This window comes from Caenorhabditis briggsae (genome assembly GCF_000004555.2).
Source record: "Caenorhabditis briggsae complete genome, chrV, whole genome shotgun sequence".
Taxonomy (NCBI): Eukaryota; Metazoa; Nematoda; class Chromadorea; order Rhabditida; family Rhabditidae; genus Caenorhabditis; species Caenorhabditis briggsae.
In genome coordinates, this window is record NC_013488.2 from 5,717,278 (window position 1) to 5,726,720 (window position 9,443).

The 9,443-nt window shown below is 39.5% G+C and overlaps 2 protein-coding genes across 2 annotated transcripts; both read left to right on the forward strand.

The window, feature by feature from the left end:
• Positions 1-1,223: 1,223 nt before the first annotated feature.
• CBG17889 lies at positions 1,224-4,309 on the forward strand (the record flags this gene model as incomplete). The annotated part of the gene is made up of 6 exons (XM_002647654.2): positions 1,224-1,304; positions 1,345-1,418; positions 1,509-1,744; positions 2,468-2,631; positions 3,208-3,501; positions 4,208-4,309. The coding sequence occupies 6 exons, from the start codon at positions 1,224-1,226 to the stop codon at positions 4,307-4,309; spliced, it is 951 nt and encodes a 316-aa protein (XP_002647700.2).
• A 673-nt stretch (positions 4,310-4,982) lies between these two features.
• Positions 4,983-9,105, forward strand: Cbr-nra-4 (the record flags this gene model as incomplete). Its single annotated transcript, XM_045237081.1, has 5 exons — positions 4,983-5,099; positions 5,154-5,708; positions 5,996-7,054; positions 7,324-8,913; positions 9,013-9,105. 5 exons carry the CDS (start codon positions 4,983-4,985, stop codon positions 9,103-9,105), a joined length of 3,414 nt encoding a protein of 1,137 aa, XP_045096331.1.
• Between the last annotated feature and the right edge of the window lie 338 nt (positions 9,106-9,443).

A 9,443-nucleotide genomic window follows, 5' to 3' on the forward strand; every position in this document is an offset into this window, starting at 1 on the left:
GTGTGCATTCTGACGTGACGGTGTCAAAAAAAAAGGAAAAATTTGAAAATTCCAGAATTTCCTAAAATCAACGAAATTCCGAGGTTCCCGAACTTGATATTTCTAATTCAAAAAATCGAAATTTTTCTAAAATTTCAAGAATTGCTAAACTTGAAAAATCTGTAGTTTCGAATTTCCGAAAGATACATTCCGAAAGATACATTCCGAAAAATGTTTTAATTCAAATTAAATTTGTACTTGAAAGACAGGAAAATGTATACCGTAAAACCTGTATTAGAAGGGCCCTCCGAGAGGGGCTTCGAAAAATAGAAGCCCCCCCCCCCCCTTGTAATAGAAAGGCCCCCGTATTAGAAGGGCCCTCTGTGAAGAAAAACCCCCTTCAAAATGTATTTTGAAATCAGAAAATTCCCGTACTTTTTCTGTAGAAAATATTCCGGGAACTCCACAATTTAATAGAAATGTGTTGAAAATATTTTTTTCGATGGAAATATTGCTAAATGTTGGTGACATTGGGAGATTTTCATGAATCTGAACGAAATTTCGTCGAATTTTTCGATGCAAAATTTCGGAAAAAAAAACTGGCCTGAAAAATAAAAGGGTCCCCTCTAATTGAAGGGCCGCTGTAATAGAAGGGCCCTCCGGAGATACCTTAGAACAACAGGAGGGCCGGCCTTTCTAATACAGGTTTTACGGTAGTCTTTGTATTCGACATCTGGATAAACAATACGAACATCGGGAAAAATTGTATATATTTTCTTGAAAAATTTCAATTATGAAGAGATTTCATAATCAAATTTGCTCAAAATTTGAAATTTCAAAGTATTGAAACGAATTTTGGAAAACTATTCTGAATTTCATATTTCAGACTTTTTCCAATTGAATTTCTTCTGGAGATCTCTTTTCTTTTCAATTTCAAAGTTCTACATTTTTTTGGAGTTTCTTGAAACTTCCTCTTCCTCTAAACCTTTTAGAAACTGCTGACCATACTAAAAAAAGTATCATATTTTCTTATCACCGAAACTAGACCTCAAAAATAAAATGGACACTGCAAACAAATAAAACTGCCTCGAGTTGTGAAACTTTCTTCAATTTTTCACTCTATTTTTTTCGTTTTATTGACTATTGAAAAGAAATGTTTTTTTTAGAATTTGAAAGATTTCAACATGGTTTTGTTCAGAAACTTGAAAATGCGCCTTTTTTTCAAAGTATGAATATTTTTCAGAATGTCTTCTGACAATCACGGATTTGTTCATGACGAGATTGTGGTCCAACCGGCCACACCAACATCTACTGAAGGACAACAGGTACTTTTTTTGTTCAAAAACGTTTCACAAAAAATTCCAGCAACCTCAAAATCCAAATCAAGGGAGAAAACGATCGGTGGATGTTGGGACGTCCACTGCTCAAATTATTATTGAGTAAGGCTTAGAATCTTAGAATCTTAGAATCTGAACATTCTAACTATTAATATCTAAACTTTCGAATTTCCGAAATCATACATTTTTCAGAAGCGAGCCACCAGTTTCCAATCGTGACTGCTGGAGTTCAATGTGTGACGTTTTTGGAACTCGTCAATCTGCCTATATCACCCAATTAAGACCAATTAGTACTTATCTTCTGAGATGCCAAGAAGCTCTTAAAATATTTCAATTCGAGCTAGAAAGAGATATCAAAACGAAGCAGTCATCAATGGCAACGTATCAGCATGTCATGGATTGTGTCATTGAGATAAATCATGTGTCTAGTAAGATTTTTTTTGGTTTATAGCGTTTTTCGAACCGTTTTAAGCCACCAATGGCTGAAAAATGGTGGAAATGGTTAAAAAAGGCTGAAAAGCGGCTCAAAATTTAAAAAAAGATGACCATTTCCAAGAGTCCAAAGCTCGGCTATCAAGTTTCCGATAACTTTGAAAATTTTGGAGAGTGGGAAACAAAGATTAAAAACTTTGCATTCACAGAACTATTAGGAAACTCCTAGTTTTTCTTCTACTTGCCAATTTCTGAAAGACGTCCCTTGTTGGCCTTTTGTACTGAAAAAGTGAAAAAACCGGTGTCTTTCAATATTTGACCGATAGCTGGAAAACTAGGAATTTCCAAAATTTTCTGTGAATACAAAATTTTCAATCTCGCTCTGTTTCACATCCTCCAAAATTTTCAAAGTGATTTGATTCTTGACAGCTGAGCTCCAGGCTCTTGAAAATGGTCGAAGTTGCCAGAAATCAACTGCGAAATGAGTTTTTGTATATCTTATTGGCCGGTATTGTAAACATGTAAGCTAGATGTTTTTCAGAGTCGTCACTTGGCAAATAATTTTTGTTACAGAAAGGCAATTTTTGTTTGTTTATAGGTGCCCAATGTTTATTGGTGCCAGGTGGTACCAGAACTTCAAGAGAACTTGTCAACTTTAAACTTTAACTTTTAAGTTATGAATTTAAAAAGTTTCAAATTTAAAAAAGGAGATTTTTCAGTGCACCGCGACCTGAACATCCCTCCCGATGAGCACACGATGCTCCGATCGGTTGCCTATGAAATGGCTCTGTTGGCAAGGATCATTGAGGAAGTGGCGAATCAGGCAAACGATAAACCCAGAAGCCGTACCAACTCTTTCGCAAGGTTGACTATTTCTGCACCGGTGAGTTTTTGGATTAGCATCGGAGCGGATTTGCAAGTTTCACATTGCTAGGGCCGCCAACGAGCCACCACTGGCCTGTCGATAATTTTGAGCTCAATTATCTTGGCTCCTACAAGAGATATCAAAAATCTGCCAACTGATAAAATGTTGCTGATATTATGATAAACAATAAATCAGTTTACTAATTTATGATATCATTTATAGGAACCGAGATAATTGAGCTCAAAATGCATGTGTAGGGTGGGCTTCTAATTGTAGGGAAAATACGGTATACTGAATTTTTTCCAAACAAGCTATCAGAACTCTAGTTCATTTATGCTTGGAATATGTTGGATTCTTAAAGCTAGATGTTTTTCAGAGTCGTCACTTGGCAAATAATTTTTGTTACAGAAAGGCAATTTTTGTTTGTTTATAGGTGCCCAATGTTTATTGGTGCCAGGTGGTACCAGAACTTCAAGAGAACTTGTCAACTTTAAACTTTAACTTTTAAGTTATGAATTTAAAACAAAAGCTATCAAACTTTATTTTTTAGAAAATGATATTCTTGCTCTATTTGACTGAATTTCAATTTTCCAGACAGTGCATACCAGTACCGAAGGCGACGAGACCCGAGACATCGGATCGGGTGAAAGCGTGCCAGCTGTCGACGTGGGATCTTTGAAAGACAACATTTCGAAAGTTTTCGATATGGTGGAGAATTTGATGAAGTACATTGACAAGAAAACCGAGAGAAGATGGTGGCTTCGAGATGTCATAAATTTCACCCAAGCCGCTGTCAAAGTGGCACTTTTCATCAGTGCCGCTATTTCAGTAGCTTATCATGAGAATCAAATTGCACCAATTATCACATTAGTGATCACTATTATACAGGTACAGTACCAAAGTATGCATTCTGATGTGGCGGTGTACAGTTATCGGTCGGCGGCGCAACCTCCGCCACCGTAGCCCAGCCGCCGACGTTGAGCCTATATATCTAGCTTCCTGTTAAAGGTATCAAAAAGCGGACAACTAACAAAATGCTTATTATAATATCGGAATGTTTTTATCAGTTGATTATTTTCTGATATCTTTCACAGGGAGCAAGATAAATTGACTCAAATTTGAAAGATAGGGAGTATTTAGATGAAAATGGACTACTTAGGATTTTTTATTTATTAGAAATTTTCAGAGTGTGTAAAATGAGAAAGTGTGATATTTCTTGAAATTTTGGCACCTGGTTAAAATTTAGCGGTTTATCTCAACTGGATGAATTTGTACAAAAAAGTTGCCAACTACAAAACTAAAGCTGTATCTTTGTTTAGTAGATTTTAAAAAATTTCGGACAAATCCGACAAATTCTAAAGTATTTTGTAGACATCCAAAGTTGACAACTTTCAACTAAAAATGCTCTATTTGCTCTGATAGATGCTCACGCTATTGAGCTCAATACCTAGGCTCCTGTCAAAGACGTTAAAAATCTGTCAACTAATAAAATGTTGGTGATTTTATGATAAACATTTCATCAGTTAAAACTTATTTGATATCTTTTGAAGGAACCGAGATAATTGAGCTTGAAAAACGTAAGAAAATTTTCCAGGGCATCACCGAAGGCTTCGACCAGTATTTTCTCAAGAACAAGAGTCCAGACGATATTCACATCTCGGTACTCACCAATACGATGAATAATTTGAAAAGTTAATCGATATTCTGAATTCGCGAAGTGATAATAAACTTTTAAAACTTCTTTTTTTTCCAACTTCTTCGAAATTCCTGAACATCCTTTTGCGAATTATGAGTTTTTTTTTAAATTTCCAATTTTTCTGGATTTTTTTCAATTTCCTAAATAAAAAAATTGAAGTTTTAGAATTTCAATTTTTTAGAGTCTCTGGATTTCAGAGTTTTCCTGGATTTTTTTGGACTTCTGAATTTTTCTGGAATCTAAATTTTTTTTGTATTTTCTGTATACCCTATCGATTGGCACATCCGCTAGAACCCTCTCGTTTTGGTCCTAAACCGTCTGCCGCGCACTGCTCCACGTTTATTTGGTGGGGAAGGCGGCGAGAGATGCGCACACTGCATGGTTTAGCCAAAGAGACTCAGATAGAAAAGCTAGACAACGACACTCCGTATGACGCGAGGCGCGCGTTGTTTAGCCACACAAACATGGTGCATCCACCCTCATTGGTCCTTATTTTGCACATTTTCTTTCTGATTTCCTATTGATTTTTGGTGATTTTCGGCAAATCGAATTTCGCTGCTTTTTTAACATTAGAAAACTACTTGATTCTTGATTTTTATATCTGTGTTTAATCGCTTTTTGGGAGTTTAGAGAAAATTAATGTTTTGATTGAAATTAAATTTTTTTCCAGATCATGGGTCAATTATCACTAGTATTGTTATCACTACTACTGCCAGTCACACTTGCCAATGTGTACAGTTGCGCTGGTTTCGTCAAATCCTCGTCTTCAATCGACTTTTCGGATTTGAAGGTGAGAAAGTTCGAAATTTAAAATTCGATTGAACATTTTCACCCCTAAAATAAGTTCCAGGTAAAACTTCTAACTCTCGAAGGTCATCTGAAGCACGAGGAGGAGGTGAATCCATCGAATGGATATTTTATGATACCGGTTTACAATAAAGGATCTTATACTTTGAAAGTCGCCTCTCCAGCAGGATATTATTTCGAGCCAGACACTATCGAAATCAAGATCGATGGCAAGACAGACGCGTGCTCCAATAACGAGGATCTAGTCTTCAAGCTCACCGGATTTTCAGTTCGGGGAACTGTCGACGGAGCTCCAGCGGGTCTATCGCTGGTCTTGACCCAAAATGGGAAGCAAGTGGATTCCACGAAGACGTTTGAGGGTGGAAAATACGAGATGAGAGCGCCGCCAGGAAAGTATGAAGTGTCAACTGGAGCCGATGCTTCTGAGTGTATTGCTAGAGGAAAAGCCACTGTGGAAGTGAAGGATTCTCCAGTTGTCGTCACGCCGAATCTCAAAATCTCTGGATACCAATTGGAAATTGCCACGAAGAACATGGAACATCATCCATTCACAGATGCTGTCATGACACTCTATGCCACCTCATTTATTGATGTAAGTTTTTTAAACTCTTGAGCCGCCTTTGAGCAGAAACTGATCTGTTTACTCTAATTTTGCTCCTGTGCCACTACGGCGGTAAAATTTAGATCAAGATACTTTTGAAATAAGAAGCTTAGCGGCCCAAATGGTTTCTGGGTTGCTAAGCGTATTTTCAAAAGAAAAAAAAACTGATTGGTCCACGGCAACCTACCAACGGCTCGGGTCGCGGACGGCCGCTTTTGAGCCGCTTTTTATCCGTTCAATCTGAACTACCCTCTTACCGATACCAGCTCTATTTCCAGCTTCCAAACGTAAAATGTGAAACTAGTGAAGGCGCACACGATGTACCAACCACTCATAATGTCCGATGTGCGCTTGGAAAGACAGATCCACGTGGAAGACTCACCGTACCATGCGTGCCATCTGGAAAATACTATCTGCAGCCGACACATGAGGATGGAGTCACTTCAATCTCATTTGCTCCAAGAACAGGACTTATTGAGATTACACAACAAGCGAATGAGGTGAGTTTAAGAATTCGAATTTCCCAAAACCGATCCTATGACTTTCAGGCCGTCTTCCAAGCTGCCTCCGCCACTGGTCGTGTCCGTGTCCTCTCCAAAGATCTTCCTCTCTCCAACGTGGAGGTCGTCGTAAATGGACAGAAGAGTGGAAAAACCGATTCTCAGGGCCACTTCACTCTGGAGAACCTTAAGGAAAACGAGCACACAACTGTTACTGCTACCGCCCCACATACTCATTTCAACACTGTCCAAGTGAATGTGCAATTCCCACGTGTCAGTGTAGAAGACGTTCGGGTACAGAAGTTTGATATTTGTGGACAAATGGAGAAGACCGAGGAGGGCAAGTTGGAGAAGCTCACTTTCACTAGAAAAGATGATAAGAGATCGTTGGAAATCACCCCGAAATCGGATGGGAGCTTCTGCCAAGCAGTCAGCCCTGGACAATTCACAATTGAACCCACTGATAAGGCATCTTCCCTGACGCCACGCCTTCTGGAAGTTGACGTTCTCACCAAGCCAGTCACCAATCTCCGGTTCACCCACTTCAAAACCAACGCTAACGTTCATGTCTCTTGCATTGGAGCCTGTCCAACATCCACGATTTCTCTTTTCCTTCCTGGACAGACCCTAGTTCGAAGTGTCAAAGGGACAGATGTCTTTGTATTCGAGAATATTGGCCCAGGAACTTATAGTGCTCGTTTGGATGATAATGGAAGAGGATGTTGGGAGCAATCTGAGATGACGTTGAAGGTAGAACAAAGTAAGACACAGCCGACGATCCATTTCAAGCAAAATGGATTTGCTGCACAGATTGAGATATCGCATCCAGCAAAGATTGTAAGTATAGCTACAATAAATGCTCTAATTTGAAGTTCAATCTATACATCTTTTTTGAGCTCAATTATCTTGGTTCCTACAAAAGAAATCAAATATTTGTCAACTGGTAAAATGTTGCAAACCTTACCAAAAACATTTTATCTGTTGACAAATTTTCGATAATTTTTCAAGGAACCGAGATAATTGAGCTCCAAGTGCACATATAAGGTTGACATCTATTAGAGGAAAAAGACTGAAATCAATAATTCTAACGCAATCCTTTCTTTCAGGAATGGTCCAACGTGGATCGCAAACAACTTGCCGGAAAAACTGAAACCAAAGGTGGAGAAGTCATCTCGATCTGCGTTCCAACATCTGGTGTCTACGATATCTCCCTGGATTCATGCTACAAATTCGATCAACAACAATTCAAGCTCACTGTTCCATTTGATGGAGTTCACAAGGAGAAAGCAATTGCTGCTCGGATTACAGGACAAATTGACTTGGAAAATGACAAGAGTGCTGGAGTCTCTCTCCGTGTCAAGTCTAGTGCAGGAGATCGTGAAATTCAAGTTTCAACGAATGAAAACGGCAAATTCGAATTTGAAGAGCCCCTGGCCAGCTCTGGAGAACAAATGCTTATGGTTCCATCTTCGAAGCTCCGCCTCTTTGAACCAACATCCAAAATCATCACAATCACTGGAAAATGTATTGATAACGCTGTTGTTTTCAAGTCGTTCCGTGGAATCTTCCTCGATGGATCCATCAAGCCAGCTGTGGAGAATGCAGCTGTAAAGGCTGTTTTGAAGACGGATAAGGATGTTGTGATTGAGACAGTGTCTGGAAAGGACGGAAAATTCAGAATCGGCCCAGTCAAACGCATTGAAGACTACGACATCACCGCCACCCTTGACGGCTTCAAATTCTCACCGACATCCACCCCAGGCCACTTTGGCTCTGTCAAACTCTCGCAACTCTCTATCAAAGTCGCCGATGAGGTCACCAATGAGCCACTCGACGGAGTTTTGTTGTCTCTTGTCGGCGGAAAAGGGTCCGACTATCGATCCAACAACGTTTTGGATGCCACGGCTCAGAAGAACTTCGTCGCTCTGGCACCAGGAGAGTACTTCGTTCGAGCCATTCTTCAGGAATACAAGTTCTCCCCATCCACCTCTACCATCTCTGTCAAGGAAGGACAACACGAGAATGTGGTTCTGAAAGGAAAGCGAGTTTCATTCTCAGCGTACGGAAAGATGAGAGAAATGTCTGCGAACGCTGTGTCCGACGTCCTCATCGAGGCATTGTCCCAAGGATGTGATCTCCATCAATCAGAAGCCACGACATCTTCAGATGGAACATTCAGAATTCGTGGACTTCTTCCAAACTGTGAATACAACGTGTATGCCAAGGCCTACGTTGATGGCGCTAATGCACCACACACCTTCCCAAGACAATTCACAGTTTCGATGACTCCAGAAGACGTCAAAGGCTTGGAGTTCATTGCAACGAAGACTGTCAAAACTACCGATATCTCTGTGGAAATTGGAATGGAAAGTGTCCCAGAGGTTCAGTCAGTAAGGGTGGTGATCACCAAGAACGACAATGAGCACATTCAAACTGCCACCGTCGTTGCTCCTCAATATCTTCACTACCTGGTGAACTTGCCACGCGACGGAGAGGAATATGCGATTCGTGTGGAGCCAGAAAGGCCATCACAAGCATTCAACGCTAAGACGGTCCGAGTTGTGGCTGATGCGGCGATGAAGGTGGCACGTGTTCCATTGACGACGTCCAAGAAGTTGAATGACGTGGATATCAGTGTGGGAAGTCTTCTGTCTCTGCCGTTCTTTGTCTCGTTGGCACTGATCTTCTTCAATCAGGTAAGAACTTTTTGGGGTTTTGAGATTCTTAGATTCTGAAATTCTAACAGCCTAGAATTCTTAGATTTTTTTCTTTTTTTTCAAAAACCAAATTTTCAGAATCGCGTGCTGGAATATCTGGAACTCTTCCTCGACTTCTCGCGCAGCACATTCCGACCTGCCACTCCGGATAATCACAGAAGACGTCGATAGATATCTTTTATCAATTTTCCTTGTTTTTAAACATTCCCCTCATATCCAAATTTTCTCCTCTTTTTTTGCTCCATAGGCTTTTTCTTAATTTTTTCAGATTTTTTGTTTTGAATCTCAAAATTATTCATGGCTTTTTTCTAGTTTTAGGCCCCAATTTTCGCGTATTTTTTGCCTTTTTTTTTCCAAAAATAGTCATTTCCCCAAAGTCTAATTTATATAAATTATTTTCATTTAAGAATCTATTTAGACCATTTTTGTTCCTTTTTTTCAAACTAAAAATAGGGATTTGAGCACTATACGATTGCTCTAGGGTCCTTCTTGATGAATTATTGATTCGC